This window comes from Rousettus aegyptiacus, unplaced genomic scaffold (assembly GCF_014176215.1).
Source record: "Rousettus aegyptiacus isolate mRouAeg1 unplaced genomic scaffold, mRouAeg1.p scaffold_m13_p_2, whole genome shotgun sequence".
NCBI lineage: Eukaryota > Metazoa > Chordata > Mammalia > Chiroptera > Pteropodidae > Rousettus > Rousettus aegyptiacus.
Window position 1 is genome coordinate 109,612,032 of NW_023416295.1, and position 19,656 is coordinate 109,631,687.

The 19,656-nt window shown below is 33.2% G+C and overlaps 1 protein-coding gene across 2 annotated transcripts in view; it reads left to right on the forward strand.

Annotated features, from left to right (window-relative positions):
* PAWR (pro-apoptotic WT1 regulator) overlaps positions 1–19,656 on the forward strand; it is a 93,863-nt gene that overhangs the window by 59,601 nt on the left and 14,606 nt on the right. For both annotated transcript variants that reach the window (XM_036236724.1, XM_036236725.1), the window contains exon 4: positions 2,479–2,513. In XM_036236724.1, the coding sequence (XP_036092617.1) occupies positions 2,479–2,513 (35 nt within the window). The remainder of the gene's footprint in view (positions 1–2,478; positions 2,514–19,656) is intronic.

Here is a 19,656-nt window from a genome sequence, read left to right on the forward strand (position 1 = left end):
GTGCTCCCCGTCCCCGTGACCATCTATCAACTACTAATTTGTACTTCTTTAACCCTTCACTGAATTTTCCCAGTCCCTAAACCCTTCCTCCCCTCTGTCCATCACCAAATTATAAGGGACTCTTTAGTTGCACCTTAGGGGTTGGTTTTGTTTTTTTCTATCTGTAGTTCTTATTCAGGGTTTAGAGATCACTTTAAACTCTATCTGTAATTGTCAATTTTGAAAACAAATGAGAAGCAGGTTACCACCCTTTCAATCTCTGCTAATTCTGATACTAGTATACTTGTTCATACATTTTGGATGTGAGCATGGAGTGATTTGATCAAGTATGTCAAAATTCTAACTTTTAGCTGTGTAGAAAATTCTGTGTAAAACTTGAGATACGTTTTAAGTGACTTGTTATTTAAAAAGCTGTAAGAAACATAGAAAACTGGTATTACACAACTTGCTATTAATAAACTTACTGGAAACTTGACCGATACTGATTTTGGAGTTGTTTACATTCGGGTCAAAGTATAAAAGTACTGTATAATGCCATTATAGTGTTGCTGAAAACACTCTCGGTTTCACATTTCTGTATTTGTTAAAATTCTACTCTAAATCTATGTTAGTCAAAATTTTATCATATTAGGGGATATACCTGTTTTAAGCCTCAAGAATATTATTTATTGCCAGGTTGTTTATACCCTTTCATATGATACATCAGTTACTCACAAATCAGTAAATCCAATAAGGACTATTTTCATTTAGCACTTCTGCTTATCTCAGTGGATAATCAGGCCGATGTCATGTTTTGAAGTATTTCAGTTATAACTAAAATGAAAGCGATACGATGTTTTGGAACTTAGGGCATTATTAGCATTTTTTAAATGAATATTTAGATAAAATTTAAGTAATATACCTTAATTTTAGTTCATATAGAATAAAATTAGGAAATTTTATATAAAAATCCTTTATAAAATAATGTTAGTTGAAATATTTGTGAAATTTCAAGGGTGTAAATTCACATGAAATTATTATCTGTATTTAATGTATCTTGAGTAGATACACATAAGCTTAACATTTCCACTTTACCTACATGATCAGTGATTAAACATTTTAATTTAGTTATTATGGTATCAAAAATAATTTAAAAAATAGGTTTTAGAAAGTATATTCTTCGTTATTCACTAGAGATTTCATATTTTTGTAACTAGGAATCTATTTTACCTATTTAGTGTACAAAGATTCAACTGCCTCATCTTTAGGGGCTGCCACTTTAATGACAGGCAGATAAGAATCTCTGTAAGTTTACTTGTTAATCTTTAGTTGCTGTCCCTGTTGTAAGTATGACTGGTGCCCGGGGGAGGATTAAAATGATTTTGAACCAACTGTCAAAGCATGGCTTCCCAGAATGTTAAGTAAAGGGTCAAGTCCACAGACATGAATACTTCTATTATCCTGTCACCTGGTTATTTTCTACAGTTAATTTTAAAGGACCTGAGCTGATTGTTTTATTCACTTATGATGTTTAATCTCCACAACAACCCAATAAAATAGACATTGATATTCCTGTTGTAGAGATAAGGAAACCGAGACTGATAAAAGTTAAACAATGTACTTGTCTCATAGCTATAGAGTGGCCTATCTAGTTGGAACTTAGATATGTTTTACTCTTAACCATATGGTTTGTTGTACTGTTTCTCCACATTGATATGTGCTTTATTGACCCATGTAGTCATTTATTTAGAATCTGGGCATCTTATAAAGGAAGTTTATTCCTGTTTTTAATCATATCAGAAATTATTTAATTGTAGGCTCTCTCTTGAAGACTTCTAGTGATTAACTAGAAAAAAGTTACAACCAGCTTTTTAAAAGACTTACTATTTGATTTTGACCAGTTTTATTAAAATAATACTGCAAAATTATTTGGAGAACTGGGCTATTAAAAGACTGAACAGAAATAACTGGTTAGTGGCAAGGTAATAATTTCCCCACTTAATGATTAATGTTAATGTTCATCAATCTTTTTTGTTGTTTAGAATCAGCATTAAAAATACTTTCTCAATTTTGATTTTTAGCTGTCTTAAAAATAAGCAATAATTATATATATGGTGAATTGTAACTTTTTTAAAATTGAGGACAAAAAAGACTGGAAGGAATTACAGTTGTTGTATCTTTAAACTTTCAGTGACTTTAAAAAATATTTAAAGCTGATGGTCAATGAAAGATGCTCCTTTCTTTCATTTTCTGAGCCTTTAAAATACTTCTAAATTAAAAATATAATTTAAAAAAGTGATTTGTTTTATCTAACAATCAGATATAGCCTTATGTTGTTTGACCAGCAGTGTGAATTTTTAAAAGTAATGATAATTGTTCCAAATTAATTCCATTTAAAATTAGACATTCTGTATCAACTGTTGTATATAATCTGGAATTGTATGTTTACACATAACACCCAAACTGATATGCCTTTTTTTTTTTTTTTTTGCCTCACAGGAGCCATCTAGAACAGTTTCAGGCAGATACAAAAGGTAAGAATGCTTAAGTTATGACTTACAGCATAGCGTAGACATGAGTGTAATGTCTGTCTCACCGTGGCTTAACTAACTAGAACTGTTTCAAGCAGCTTTTTGAATAAGAAGAAGCCTTAATCTGTGCTTTTAAAAATAAATTACACTGTAGGCAAGAGTGTACTGTCTGTCTAACCATAACTTATTCTAACATACATTTTAGCCTTTGAAAACTGCGCACACCATGGATTTGTATGGGCCTGATGAACTTAGCAAAATAAAATCTTAGAATCATTTTCCCTTATGTATTTAAACATTGAAAACATACCTGTTTGTCACCTTGGGCTATTATAACAAAACACCATAGATAGTCAGGCTTAGCAGAAATTTATTTTCTCACAGTTCTGGAGGCTGAAAAGTCAAGAGACCAGAGTGTCAGTTTGGTCAGTTTCTGTTCAAGGCCCTCTTCCAGCTTGCAGACTGACAACTTCTTGCCCTCTCCTCACATGGTGGAAGGGGCATGGGAGCTCTTTGGGGTCTCTTTTACAAGAGCACTAATTCCATTTATGAGGATTCTACCTTCATGACCTAAGTACCTCCCAAAGGCCCCACCTCCCCTATTGGCCATTAGGTTTTCAGTATACAAATTTTGGGGAGACACAAACGTTCAGACCATAGCAAGTCCATAGTACCACCTCTACACAATTAGTGATGCTTTTACCAGGAAAAGTGTTTTGAGTGTGTGTACACATGTATAGGAATAAAATTAGAATTACATATGAGAAGCTGTTTAATGGAGATTCTTGGGATATTAGTTTGCCGCTTTCCCGTTGAAGCCATAAAAGTTGGAGAAGGTGTGGTCATACTTGGGCTAGTAATCATAGAATAATTACAAATCTTACCAATTGCTTATAATGTCAAGGTGCTTTACATAGAGATCTCATTCAGTTCTTGAAATTTTCTTATAAGGTACAATATTTACTTTCATTTACTAGATGAGGGAAGTGGGATTGAAGAAGTAGAATAATTTCACTGGGGTTGCAAAGCTAGTCAACAGCAGAAGCTAGATTTGAACTCAGGCCACTTGACTCCAGAATCTATATGCTTGCCCCAAAACCATCTACCTAGTTTTATACATATGAGACCTTCGTTTTTCTCTATTATGTTAAAGTTTAAAGTATTAGGTTAAAAGTTTTGGTTATTGTATTCCATCTAAGATAAAACTGATTAAGAGGAGCTCTAATTTTAAATAAGTTACATATAAATATAATTCAGTTTTGAATTTTTACCATGGGCCATAGTATCTATTAGTGGTAGAAAGAAATAAGAAGGCTAAGATAATAAGTCAGTTTGAAATTTCTCTAGTTGAACATGTTTGCTGCTGCTTTTGTTTGCATTTCTGAGTAATTTTGATTTAAGTATAATGAAACTTGTGATTGAAGCTTCTAACATTTATACATTGCTTAGTAATTTTTACATAACGTGAATAGTGTAAACTGGGAAGAATCTCTTTTCTCTCGCAAGAAATCATTGCCAGTCAAATAGCTGTGATTTGGCCTATTTTCAGGCCACATTCTCAAACCAAAAGTTTTTACCATCAGTTTTGGGTTGCGGAATAAAGACAGACTTAAGTAACTTGTCAAGTTTGTTGTATGAATTGAATTATACATGTTTAGTTCTTATTAAATAATAAACCATAAATTATGATTGGCATTTTTCAGATTTTTATTTTTTTAAATTTATTTTTCACAGTTGACATTAATTTCAGTGATTAGATATTTATATACCCTATGAAGTGATCGCCTCAATTTAGTACCCATCTGACATCATACATCAGATTTGTATTCTTTAATTAGTTAGCATCAGTAGGGAAATAATTTTCTTATAAATTCTCATCAGAATCTGTTTACATATCAGTGTTAAATCAGGAAGAAACTTGGTTTTCCATGGTGTACGTTTGTATTTTTAAGCTTTTTAGAACATTATTTTGTGACCTATTTGTATACTTGTATGTTTTAAAAATTTTCATAGCCTAGAGCATGTGGTTTGCTGCTTTTCAGCTTTTAAAACTTTAGCTCTGTTTAACAGTGTTGTAAGACAAGAAATTTTTTTAAGTTTCTAATCATTATTCACTGACTCGCAGCAACTTGTATTTGGAATATTGTATAAAAAGAAAACAAAAGAATATTTACAAAAAACATAAGACCTAGTATATGTACCTGAAATTATCAATTCTACATCTAGAGGAATTCATTGTGCTGTATATCAGATTTATTATACTGTACAGTTTATTATTTTTATTAATCTATCAGCAAGTTGTAGCAATGACTGAAGCATGGATATTTCTTGGTGATGGTATCTGCTGACAAATGGGGATCAAAATAAAAGAATGGGCTAAAGGATAGAAATTGGCATCATTTGTTAGGAGATATTGTTACTAACCAAATAACTCATGAAATATGTACAGCTAGACAAACTCTTAAAAAGTCATTAGAAGGTGCAAGCACCCACAAGACAAGTTTGTATATGTGCTGTTATAAATTGTGAATTAAATATTTCATATTTTTTTCACAACTATCAATGTGCTTTTTTTGAGCATTGAGTGTATTATGTATTCTCTCTAGTTATGCTATATAGTAATCCCACCTTATCTACAGGGGTTACATTCCAGGACCCCCTGGGAGATGCCTGAAACCATGAATACTGAACCCAATCTATACTATGTTTCCTCCTGTACTTACATACCTGTGATAAAGTTCAATTTATAAATTAGACACAATTAAGAGATTAACAATAATAACTGCTAATGAAATAGAATAATTATAACAATATATAAAATAAAAGTTATGTGAATGCGGTTTCTCAGAATATCTTTTTGTACTGTACTCATCCCTGTACTCATCCTTCTCATGATGATATAAGATGATACAGTGCCTACGTGATGAGATGAAGTGAGTTGAATGATGTAGGTATTATGACGTAGCATTGGACTACTATTGACCTGACGATTCTTAGCACGCTCTTTATGACTTCTCTATTGCATATCCGAATTGGCAGCATCACTACTCTTGTGCTTCGGGGCCATTATTAAGTAAATTAAGTGTTATTTGAACATAAACACTGTGATACCTCGACAGTTGCTCTCATAACTGAGAAGGCTACTGAATGACTAACGGGGTGGGCAAGTGGTGTCCATAGAGTGGATACACTGAACAAAGGGATGAGTCACATCCTGGATGACACGAGATTTTATCACACTACTTAGAATGGCTTGAAATTTAAAGCTTATGAATTGTTTATGGAATTTTCCATTTAATATGTTGAGAACGTGACTGACCACAGGTGACCAAAACCGCAAAAGGTGAAATTGAGGGTAAGGGAGACTACTATATTTTATCGAATCGGCTCTTATTTAGAACACATTTGATGTATTCACTGATTCCCTTTTTTTAAAAACATGTTTAAATAACTTTGAGGAACTACAGTCGTCCCTTAGTATATGCAGGGGATTGGTTCCAGGACACCACGTGGATACCAAAATTTGGGGGTGCTCAAGACCCTTACATAAACTTATACACATTCTCCTGTATACTTTAATCATGTCTAGATTATTTAAACCTAGTACAATGTAAATGCCATATAAATAGTTGTTATCTGTATTGTTTAGGGAATAATGGGAAGAAAAAAGTCTACATGTTCAGTGTAGAGCAATCATCGTAGGTCTAACTACACAGGACATGTTAGCAACAATGTAATATTTTTTCTGATTAATTTTCATTCGCTATTGTTTGAATTTGTGAAACGAAACCCTCAGATATGGAGAGCTGGATGTATTTGGAGGAGTGGGGATCATGAAATTTCTGAAATTTGAGACTTAAGAAAGATGGATCCAAAGTCATGAATTTTTTTCCCCCAAAATTTCCTTAATAGAATATTCACTTAAGTTTATAATGCATTGATTAAAATAAAAAAAATTTAAATGCAAGACATAGGTTGTTAGATGTGTGGCTGTAGGATACCCTGCTTGATATGATATTTAAATAAAACCATCATACATTAAAAAAAAAAAAGGATAAGACAGTTCTGAATGATTTGCAAAGAGCAGGATTAACTAAAGTGTATAATTTACCATTCTTATTTAAAGCATATAATTTAACCATTAGGAATGGCATTGATTTAAAAAACATGGGAAGCAAGTTAAGACAGATACTAAATTATATTCTCATATTGTAATTAACTGGTCCTTTTGTTTTTATGAATATTTTTAGTACAGTATTAGTTATTAAGTAACATACAAAATCATAAGTGCTTCTAAGTCATTCTTTCCTACAGTAACATTAATAGGCTACCTTTATATACCTTTATATAGCTTTTAATGATATGCAAAGTACCTTCACATACCTTACTTAGCAGTAGACCCAATTAGTCAGCCAGACAGGCATCTTCTTTCTAAAATGAGGAAAAAGGCTTTAGTTCTCTGAACTCTTTATTATATCACATTACCTCTAAACAGATATTAATTAACAAGAGAGGAAATGGTTTCTAAAATTTTTGAGGTTTTAAGTCTTTTAGGTTATAAGGGAGGGAAGTTTTTGTTTTTATAAAGAGCATTGGACATATCAGGATATGACTATTAGAAAGAATTAACGTTATCTTCGTCAATACATAGGTGCAAAGTCCTATTTCAAATTTATAATGTTTCATGTTATTATTGTACTCCTTTATCAGGACTTTTCTTCCCTTATAATTCCTTTGCAATTATTAAAAATGATCAGAGTAAATTTTTATACAACTTAAAAATTGTTTTCTTCATTTTAAAAACAATTCTTCTATTGAATATTTGGATTGGAAAAACCTACTTGTAACTTTACCACTCAAGTCAGTCACTGTTAACATTTAAAATTTTCACTTCCAGTTTGTTTTTCTAAGCTTTGTATTTGTATGACTGAGAGCATAGTGGACATAAAATTTTGTATTCTGGTTTGCTCCTTAGTTAACATAAGATGAGTACCTTCAACTTTTGTTTTAAGATGTATGGAGAATAGCTGATATCATCTGAGCAATCTTCTTTTCTCCCTTTCAATGAAGCGTAGCATAAATATACTAGAGATCCTCACTGTAACTGTGTTTGGGGATATATAATATCCTTTTTCATTTGTTTTTTGGTTCCTCCCCCCCCCCAATAGTTTCTTTATTCTTTATTTTGATAAAATGCGACTATGACTCTTTTCCTTAAGGGCCAACATTCTCTTCCAAAGTCAGTGCTGCCTATAATTCTTGTTTTGAAAAATTTATTTTGTCCCAATTGATACATTAGGGATTAATTTGACTATAACACAAATTTTTGGTTTGCTTATGCACAATTTTGTTCATGAGAAACACTAGGTAAATCCAGAGAACTGTTAACCACCTCAACCAAGCCACAGAGGAATACACAAAACATCTACCAGCTTACCTCATTGTGAGCTACAGCCACCTACCTACATGTGGTGTTAGAACTTCCCGTCCAATTCCAAGAAAACCTCCTTTTGACACTTCATGTGAAAAAAAGACAAGAATCACTTTTAAAAGATGTTGTTTTTGAGCTAAGATACCAAGAAGCTCAAACCTTTAGTCATCATTTGATTCTTATGCTTTCATAGGAGATTAAATGGACTCAAATTATTTGTTTGGAAGGTGGGTAATTTAGAAACATATTTCATGCAAAGATTTAAGGTGGTGTAACAGCTGTTACCTTTTTTCTACATAAAGTTTCTATATAACCATTGTTTAAAAACCAGAACTTCGTGTTTGTATATATGTTTGGAGATCCACTGAGTCACAAGAAAGTTCCTTGGTTTGTTGGTCTGGGTGTTAAACCAAAAAAATCAGCCAAATTCTTTAAAGGTAAGAATTTTAGACTCAAGAAGACCAAATATATCACTCAGTCGTTAAAAAGACAGTAGTCTTCTTGAGCTATATGTGAACTTTTTGAAAGAAACTTAATCCTTCTCAAGATCTTCTATTTCTAGATTGCCAGCATGTTCTGTATTTTACCAAATACTATAAGGCATACAATAGCTGTAACTCTTCTGATTAACAGATTTTGCAAATGGACATGAAAGTCACAAAATGATAACTTAATAATTGAGATACTGGTACATTTTGTGGACTGAATTCTTCCTTGAGGATTTGTGAACTTTTTTTTTTGATGTTAATATTAGCTAAGATTTATGTAGTACTTATTATGTACCAGACAATAGTCAAAGTACTTTTCATACATGTTAATTCAGTTAATTCTCTAATAGAAGGAGATATTTCATTATCTCCATTTTACAGATGAAACTAAGGCACAGTGAAGTTTAATGACTTGTGTGTGATCAGGCAGATATTAATGGGCTGATTTTGTTAGCATATATAGCTTTACCTCAGTAAGTATTAATTTGGTATGGGTGGAATGTAGAATGATTCATAGTTTGATTTCACTTATTTTGACTTAAAGTAACTGGAAGGTACCAGTAACATAGGTTTGGTTTTTTTGTTACTGTTTTGTTTTTTTTTTTTTTGAAAAGTAACTTTTGCATATGTGGCCATGGATTTCACAGAGTCTACTCAGTTTGTTCTAGCTACAATGCAGTATCAGGAATTACTTTACTTTGTTCTAACTACAATGCAGTATCAGAAAATAACTTTTATGATTTTGAGGGTCTAAAAAGATCTAAAGTATCTTCATAATCATGAAAGAATTTATGCAATAATATTTGATGCAGATTTATTTGTAAGTATATTTTATGTATTATATTTCCTTGGAAATTAACCACTAATTTAAACACTATATTCTCTTTTTTAAGAGCTTTATTGAGATGCAATTCAGACATCATAAAATTCATCTTTTGAAAATCTACAGTTCAGTGGTTTTTAGTACGCTGACAGTGTTATACAACCATTACCATTATCTAGTTCCAGAACTAACCCCACCACCAAAAAAAGGGAAATGTCATACCCATTCAGCAGTCAACCCCCAATTTTCCTTTCCCTCAGTCTTTAGAATCAAATACTCTGCTGTCTACTCGGCTGTATTTATAGATTTGCATATGCTGAATAATTCATATAAATGGATTCAGACAATATTGTGGCCTTTTAATATGGCTTCTATCATATAGCACAATGTTTTTTAAGATTTATCCATATTGTAGCATGCCCGGATATACCACATTTTGTTTAATCATCAGTTGTTTCCACTTTCTGGCCGATGTGAATTATATTAAAATATATAATATAATATGCTGTGAACAATCTATGTGTAAGTTTTTGTTTGATTCCTTTTCATTCTTAGTAACCAGAAATTTTTCATATTGCTTAGTTGTAGATTTTTCTGAAAAAACAAAAATGAATGTTTATGTCAAATATTTATTTAATAGTTTTGAGGTGCAAGATATTGACTGGGTGATAAATGTTAAGATAATAATGAGTGTATAATTTTAGTTCTTACATCTGGTGTGGAAGGATGTTTCATTTTTTGAATTCGTTTTGTCTCGCTCTCAGTTAGTGAAATTTGAGTAACCAGGTATATTTGATGAGATAATTGTCTCTTTTGGATAGTTCACTGTATTTATTATACCAGAAATGAGCCTGTATGATAGCCCCTAACTTAGAGAAAATTAAATTTATAATGAAATAAGTAATAAGCTATAACATTAATATAAACAATTATAATGCAGTCATTAGACTGATGCTGTTGAAAATCATTAATTATATAGGAAAATTATATCTATTTATGTTAAATAGGAAGAGGGAGAGCATATTAGCAAAAGTAAAATACAAAACAAAGTCTGACGTAATATTACAAAGTGGTTCTTAACTTGAAATCTTGATGAAATGCTAAAATTCTATGTAAAAGAATATAATGTTTATTTAATATGGGAGAAGAGCTATATTTTTTCATCAGATTTTCAAAGGGATCTGTGTATTCAACAAGATTAAGAACTACTATTTTATAATAAAATGTTTGTCAGTACTTAACTCTTTGTTGGTGGGATTACTAGAGATATTGATTTATATTTTTCATTTCCTAAAGTAAACGTATCACAATTTTAATAGAGAGTATGAACTGATTTTGATCTTCAGTTGTTGCTAAACAACGTGTGTTTGTGTGTGCAAGAAGAGAGAGAAAACCTGCACAGAGTAAGGGGCTGTTTTAAGGAATGGGAGTTGAGCCCTCTATTAAAAATATAAAAACCAATTATGTATTCTTTGGTTACTTAGGAATTTCATGATTTATCCAATACTTGTAAATATTTGATATCCATTCTAGACTAGAATTTTATTCATGAGTTTTGAATTTCTTGCAGTTGCTAAGCTTTAAAGTTTCTATTTTAGTGGAAAATTCCTCTGGCTATAATCTCATAATGCTGTCAATCTTACCCTCAGTGATAGTTTAGAAAAACAGTTTTTATTCTCTCACATAACACCACCTGGTTTTTCCACAGAAGATGTGAAAATTCCCAGCGTAGGGGAGAAACTTCCAGTAAATGGTGGTATTTATCTTTGTGGTACTATTTTTTATTTTTTTTTCCTTTTTCTGAACATTATAGTTATATTTTTATAGCTATAGGCAGAAAGGGATTCTTTTTGGAATCTTATTAGTTAGAGATTTGTGTTAACAAATTCCTAAGTAGAATGTTACAAACTTTTTGGAGTTAATGAAATAATCTTTTACTCTGGGTATTTTGTATTGTATACATCTGGCCCTCAAAATAAGTTAAAAACATTTTTGTTTTTAGAATAAACAGAGCTAAATTTGGCAATAAGATCAAGTAACACAGTTATTCATAATTAGGACAGTATTCCTTACAAACAATATGAATGGAGATAAAGCACTAAGTTTGCTTTCCAATAATTATTACTTGTTTTGAATTTGTATAATAGTATCACTTATGTATTAACAAACCTAATATGAAGGATTTTTAAAATTGTTAATAAGTTAAACTTTTTGAGATATGATTTTAGGCTTTTAATCAGATACCAAGTTATTAAGGAATAGTCATATTTCTGGGTTTTGTTTCTTCATATTCGTCAACATCGTGGTTTCTATTTGAGGAATCTTGTTGGCGGTACATAGAATTAGATTTTTTTTTACGTAAAAAGAGAGCTTTTAAAATAGTTCTAATGCTCTTGTTTAATATGATATGGTTTCAGTGATACCTTACTCTTGATTTTCTTCCTAATATTTTGTCAGTCTTTCCCAGTCTTATTTGTAGTTTTTCCTTTCCTGTATTTGTTCTTTATGTGTTGATGTTAGTCAGCTCTCTATCTGAGACTTTATTCTCTTTTTGTTCTGTGTATTTCTGCCAGAAATTTTCTTTACTCCCTTGATTTCATTTTCTATGTATACATATGCTGATGGCTCCATAGCATTAGCTCTATCCATGTATGGCCAATAGCTTTTAAATACTTACTTTTAGATATCACAGAAGCTCCCTAAACTCAGCATGTTCAAAAGCAAACTTGTGAAACTTGATGGATTTTAGTAGTTGACATCAAAATTCGCTCTTGCTCAAGCCAGAAATCTGGACATTGTTTATGACCCCTTTTTTTTTTCACTACTTCACATACATTTAGTCATTTACTAAGACTCGTTGATTTATGTCCTGCGTATCACCAGTGCCAACACACCATCATATCTTTACCTAGATAAATGATTATAATAGCTTACAAATGCGGCTCTCTTCCTCCAGTTTGCTCATTTCCATTGCATTTTGTTAAAATGGTTCTGTCACTTACTCTGCTTTAATGGCTTACCATGACCTTTAAATGATATGTGCACTAGTCTTCAAGGTATGGTGATGCATAAGATGATGTTAGGATGCAGAACGAAAATGTTAAGACTTATTTACTTTTTAATCTGGAAAGTACTAAGACATTTGTACTTAGTCACTAGTACTATGTACTAGTTGTTAACTCATTACACCCTTGCTCAGTATGTCAGATGGTCATTTGGTACTGGAGGTATCTGGAAGGAAGCATGCTTTGTTCATTTTCTGAATATTGCACAATACTGTAATTTGACTGTTTAAATGGATTTATGAATTATCTAATACAAAGTGGATAAGCCTGGCGGGTGGAGATTTAAAGAGAATATCAAACCAAGTATATAAATACAAAGATCATCACATGGTTGTTCACTTAGCAAGATACACAAAATCAGATCTGTTCTTATAAATAGAAAAAAATTTAAGCTGATTTTGGAGTTTTGAGTCACACTTTTTTAAAAAATTAATTCTTATTGTGAGGCATCTCTTTCTGCTTTGATAGCCATAAAAATCAAATATTCAAATTTATCTTAGAACTATCTCTTTGAATTTCTGCGTCACAGTAATAAAATAAGATCCTAAAAAGTGTTGAAGCACATTTAATTATACTTTCATTGAAAATATTATAGTTAAGGTAGCAGAGTAGATAAATGCTGTGCTTGCCTCCTCTCAAGACTGTAAACTGTAAGAACACCCATTATTGAGAATCACTTGAAGTCCAACTGAACAGAGTCCTATAACTAAGGACATACATAAGAAGCCATCTCGAGACTGGTAAGAAGGGTGGGCTGTGGAACAAACTGGTACCACACCTGTGAGTGGCCATTAAAAATTGGGAGGGATTGATTGGCCGGGGAAGTCATCCCTGAGGAGCAAGGGCTGCCAGTCCCACACTCGGCTCCTTGGCTCAGGGTTTCAGTGCTGGGAAGAGAAGTCCCCACAACTTCCAGCTGCGAAAACCAGTGGAGATTGTGGCTGAGTTAAATAGAGGGCTGCTGGAGGCTTAGGAGTTCCTCTTAAAGGGTCTTCCATGGTGATGGACTCAATAGCTCTGCATTCCAGCATTGGGGTAGCAGCTTGTGGGGCTGCCAGTGACATATGGGGAGGAACTGAGTTGGCTGGCTTTAGGGCGAGGGTTGGAGAGGCATCTTTCTCCCAGACAGAAGTGCCAAAAGAATCCATTGTTTCTTTGTTGAGTCTTCCACTGCTGGCCTGCAGAAACAGGTGGCCATCATATCTGAGGTTCCATCAACGTGGCTAACACTGGTCGTCCCAGCCGTGGAGATTCCTTGAGACCCCACCCCATCCAATTTGCAGGAAGCTACTTCCATTGGCTTTTTCGTACCAACAGCCTATCTTGGCTCATGCTATGGACTTTCCTAAAATCTCTCAAAGGTTCAAAAAACCCAAACAAACAGCATCTGGCCTCAGGGTGCACAGTAATACCTCTTGCTGAGCAGCCCCAAGCCTGGCACTAGCAACAGCTGGCCTTGATTTGCAGTTTAACTTCTCAGGGTACTTCCAAGCCCAGTGTGGGTGGCACCTATCTACATGCTTGGTGGCTCATTCCAGGTGGCCCCTGGCAGGGTGCACAGGCTGTGACTGAACTTGGACTGTGGTTGGAGCCCTTCCCAGAGGCCCCAGGGCCAGCATACTTGAGTGGCTGGCTTCCAACCTATCTGGACCACCACCCAGTGTGCATCTGAGGATGACACACCTGAAGGGCAAACTGGGCAGGCACCAGAGCCCTGCTAAAGTAAATCCTGCTCCATAGAGTCAGCCCATGCACAGCAGCTCCTCCACTGTAGTCATCAGCCATTCCTCATAACTAATCATCCCATGAGTCAATCCTTCCCATTGACATGCAAACAGCAGCAAAGACTCAGATACAATAGGAGGGCACATACAATGCATACAAGGGACATACCTGAAGCACCTGGCTCAGGACACTGCCCTGGGGCCCCACAGGTCACCTACTACATAAGACACTCTGCTAAGACTGGAAGTCATAGCAGTCCTACCTAATATGTGGAAACAAACACAGGGAGACAGTCAAAATGGGGAGACAAAGAAACATGTCAAAAATGAAAGAGAAAAAAAGTTTCAGGGAAAAAAACCTATATAAAATTGAGACAAGCAATCTACTAGATGCAGAGTTTAAAACACTGGTTATAAGGATGTACAGTGAATTTATGGGAAGAGTAGATGTATTCAGTGAGAACTTTAACAAAAAGATAGAAACATAAAAATGGAAATAGAAATCATAAAAAAAGAACCAGTCAGAAATGAAGAATACAGTAACTGAAATAAGACTACATTAGAGGGAATCAACAGTAGATTAGAAGCAGAGGATCAGATCAGCACTTTAGAAGATAGAGTAGCAAAAAATAGAACAGCAACAAGAACAAAGAATTTTTAAAAAATGAGGCTAGTTCAAGGGGCCTTTGGGACAATATCAAGCGTACAAACAACATTCGCATCATAGGGGTACCAGGAGAGAAGAGAGAGGTGTATTCTTTGATTGAAAACCTAGTTGAAATAATGACAGAAAACTTTCCTAACCTTATGAAGGAAGTAGACGTACAAACCCAGAAAGTCCCAAACAAGATGAACTCAAAAGAGGCCCACACCAAGACATGTCATAATTAAAATGCCAAAGGTTAACGACAAAGAATCTTAAAAGCAGCAAGAGAAAGGCAGTTACCTACAAGGGCACAAGATATTCAGCGTGATGGAAAGCAAGGACCTACAACCCAGACGACTATACCCAGCAAAGTTATCATTTAGAGCGGAAGGAGAGATAAGGAGCTTCTCAGGCAAAAAAAAATTGAATGAGTTCATCATCTCCAAACCAGTATTATGAGAAATGTTAGAGGGACTTTTTAAGAAGGAGAAAAAAAAAGATTAAAAATATGAATAAGGAAAGGCAGTAACCACATATCTATCAACAATTACTTCAAATGAAAAAGAATTAAATACTCCAATCAAAAGATGGGGTGGTGAAATGGATAAGAAAATAAAACCCTTACATAGGCTGCCTACAAGAGACTCACTTAAGATCAAAAGATACACACAAACTAAAAGCCAATGGATGGAAAAATATATTTCATGAAAATGGAAACAAAATTTTAAAAAAGCTGGGATAGCAATATTTATACCAGACAATACAGACTTTAAAGCAAAGCCTGTAACAAGAGATAAAGTAATCACATGGGTATTCAAAGAAACCCAAAACACTACTTTGGAGGGACATGCGAATCCATATGTCCATTACAGCATTATTTACAATAGGATATGGAGGCAACCTGGGTGTCCATCAGTGGATGAATGGGTAAAGAAGAGGAGATACATGTGTACAATGGAATATTACTCAGTGGGAATTTCCATTATACCCCTGCCCCAAAACACACATAGCCTCCCCTGTTAGAAATGTCCCAACTGTCCCAACAGAAAGGTACATTTATTACATCTGATGAACTTACATTGACGCATCATCACCCAAATTCTAGTTTATATTACAGTACATTCTACGAGTTTGGACAAATATATAATGACATGTATCCATTATTATGATTTCTTACAAAGTAGTTTCACTGTTCTAAGAATCCCCTGTGCTCCAACTATTCATTCCTAGCCCCATTACCTCTCCCCCAACTCCAGGCAACTATTGATCTTTCTACTTTCTCCATACTATGTCACGTAGTTAAAATATGTGTCTTCTCTCTTTCTTAGCCTGGCTAGAGACTTACTGACTTTATTCATCTTTCAAAAGAAATAGCTTTTGGTTTCATCGATTTTCTGTATTGGTTTATTGTTTTCAATTTTATTGATTTCTGCTCTAATTATTATTATTTCATTTTCTTCTGCTTATTTTGGATTTAATTTGCTCTCTTTAGTTTCCTACGGTGGAAACTTCTAATATATGCATTCAGTGCTGTAAATTTTCCTCTAAGCACTGCTTTTACTGCATCCCACACATTTTAAGTTGTGGGTTCATTTTCATTTAGTTCAAAATATTTTTAAATTTCTCTTGATGTTTTCTTTGTTCCACATGTAATTTAATAGTATGTTTTTAAATATCCATGTGTTTTTAAGATTTTCCAGTTATCTTTGTATTATTGGTTTCTAGTTTAATCCTATTGTGGTCTGAGAGCAGACATTGTATGGTTTCTATTCTTTTAAATTTGTGAAAGTGTGTTTTATGGCCCAGAGTATGGTCTCTGTGAATATACCATGTGAGCTTGAGAAGAGTGTACATTTTGCTGTACATGTGTTATTTTTATATTTTTATATTAGTCATTTGTAACCCAAAATGTATAAGAACTGATGAAAATGTGAAGATTTGTCAAATTTAATTAGATGTACTCTTGTTCTATGAATAAAATAATTAAAAATTAAGTATTTAATAATTAAAAATAAAAGCAAGCAAATAAAAACTAAAAATCTCATTTTTTCAATTTCTGCTCTTGTTACTATTATCTGAATCTGGGAGTAAAATTATATTTATTTTTAAACCCTAATTTAGTTAAGATTAGAAAAACTTTAATAGACTTTTTTGATAAGAAAAGATATACCTTTTATGAATGTGACAGTAGTAGTAAACCAAATGATGATGGTGGAAGTAATTTCAAAGATATATAGAACAAAAGAATTGGAACTAGTTTTGTTGGGAAGCATTATCTTTCCTATTTTGATTTTAACTTTTAGCCATAATTGATGGGGAAGTGCTACAACCACAGTGAGTTATTTGCAGTGACATACTGGCCACTAAAACAATAAAACCATCAAAATTTAAGTGGCATTTATAATAGGCATGACAAAAATATGTTCATGCCACAAATGCATTATTTGGAAAAAAAATATTACAGTTAAGTTGACAGAAGGAGGTCTTCAGGATTTCATATGTAATCATTAGTGCTGTGAATGTCTTTTAAAGTCTCACTTCAAGTTGCTAACATTTAAAAACTACACACAAATGACAAGATAAAGGTGTTTGCCTCGAGATGTTGGAGGAATCTGTACTAAAAAAGGTAGTAGTTCATATAATACTTTCCAACAGCACCATAGGTTGATATATTTAGGAACTGTTTAGTAATGCAGAAAACCAATTCTTAAGCAAATAAGATAGCAAAAGAATTTTTCTCAAAATTTGATGAACACATTGATTTTGCTAACATGACAGTGATATGAAGGAAGAATTTTAACTTCCTCGCTGACCAACACACCTTGCTCTGAAGTATTTGAAACTTCGAGGGGTGAACAAATCAACCAAGGTGGTTTGGAGTTTTGCCAAACTAAACAGTATTCTTGGTGTATCAGCTAATTAACAGTGGTTCATTAAAATTGTGAATTACTTAAATATTAATGCATTAAATTTGGGATTTAAAAGAGTAAGTGATAATTTGGAAGCTGAACCAATCAACTGTTATCATATGCTGAGGTATACAGTAATTTTTGATGGAAAATTTTCAGACAAAAGTATTTGAACTAGGATGAACACTTAGTGTTTTTTGCAAACTAAGAAACCAGTTTGGTCCGTGGCTTTTTAAACATGTGAATTAGACTTATTTCTCTGATAGCTTCATTTTTTTCACCCCCCCCCCCCAGGTAATCTTAGTCTTTCACGCAAAGAAGGAATGTCAAATGTTTTCATTGTTATATAAGATCGAAGGGCAGAAATGTTAGAATTTTGAGGGGAAAACTTCTGCTGTTGGTATGCTGGGTTCCACAATATGGTAACAATTATTAGTGAAGTTGGTAATAATTTTAGCATTGTGCATTTGTAAAGTGTTACACATTTGATAAGACATTTTGAATTTTCAATAAAAAGAAAACCCATGCATAGGAAATTAATAGATCAAGTATCTACTTATTTTCATCAAGTTATTTTAGATTTAACTATGACTTTGATGGATAAATGATTAGAACTGGCTACTAATGAAGGATTGAAGACAAATTTTGAAAAACATTGTTTTCTGCATTTCGGGTAAAAGTTAAAAATGAATATCCTGAGGTTGCTGAAATTGCTTTAGAATCTCTTCTATTCCTGTCAGCATACATCTGTCAGCATACTGAAACTAGTTCTCTATTATGAGTGCTATTTAAACAAAATATGTAGTTTAGAGAACCTTATCTCTGTGAGCAGCGTTATTAGCAGTCCAGTCTAGTTTAGGTCAGCTGACAAATGTGGTAGCCAGCCTCCAAGAGAGCCCCTAGGAAGCCCTCTCTCCTGTTATTTACACCTTGTGTAATCCCCTTATATTGCAACACAGGTTAATGTAAAGTATGTCACTTTGGAGATTAGGGTAGAACAGATAACTGCAATGGCTATCTCGGTCGCTGTCACTTTGTCTCTGGAAGCCAGCTGCCATATGGTGAAGAGCCCAGTGGAGAGGTTCGCATACTGAGGGATTGAGGCTTCTGGCCAGCGGCTAGTGAGAAACTGAGGCCTTTGCCATCAGCCATGTGAGTGATTTTAAAGGCAAACTCTCCAGTCAAGCCTTCATATGACTTATTAGTGTGACAGCCATTTTCTATAATTATTGCCTGTTTATTCTAACTATATTAGAATAATATAAAATAAAAATAAAAATAATATAAAATAAACATTTTTTAAAAACCTAATATATTCAGCAAGAATGCCAAGAATATTTTCTAACTATATTAGAATAAACAGGCAATAATTATAGAAAATTTTTTTTCCTGTTTATTCTAACTATATTACTGTAATATAATTGTATGGGTCTGAGGCTAATTTGGATTTGTTTTATAAGCCTTTTTTACTTTTATTTTTCTAATAGTTTATTTATGATCTTACAAAACTATTGATCCATAATGGATTAGAATTAAAAAAAAATAGGAAAATGGTTCTTTACTATAGTCTGCATTAGGTCACTATCATAGTTTTCTTAGTACCCTACACTTACCTTATCCTGATGGTTGTCTCGCTTATTATAATTGGTTATATTCTTTGTTAAACTGAAATTTCTATCAAGGGCAGAGTCCATGTCGGTATTTATTTTTAAATCTTCAGTACCCAGACCAGTGTCTGGTACTTGGCAGCTACTCAGTAGATATTGGTCAGAAAAATTAATGGTGTTTTTCATTGTGTTGAATGAAAAAATTTTTATTGAGGTAGAATAAGATTAGCGTCTATAGTTATAAATAAATCGGTTATGATAACCCTGTGTCCTCAGGGGAATGGTAATTTTGGTGAATAGAAAATATTCTTGGCATTCTTGCTGAATATATTAGGTTTTTTAAAAATGTTTATTTTATATTATTTTTATTTTTATTTTATATTAGTATACAGTATAATGGTTAGATATTTGTATAATTTATGAAGTGATCCCCTTGCCTACTCTCGTACCGAT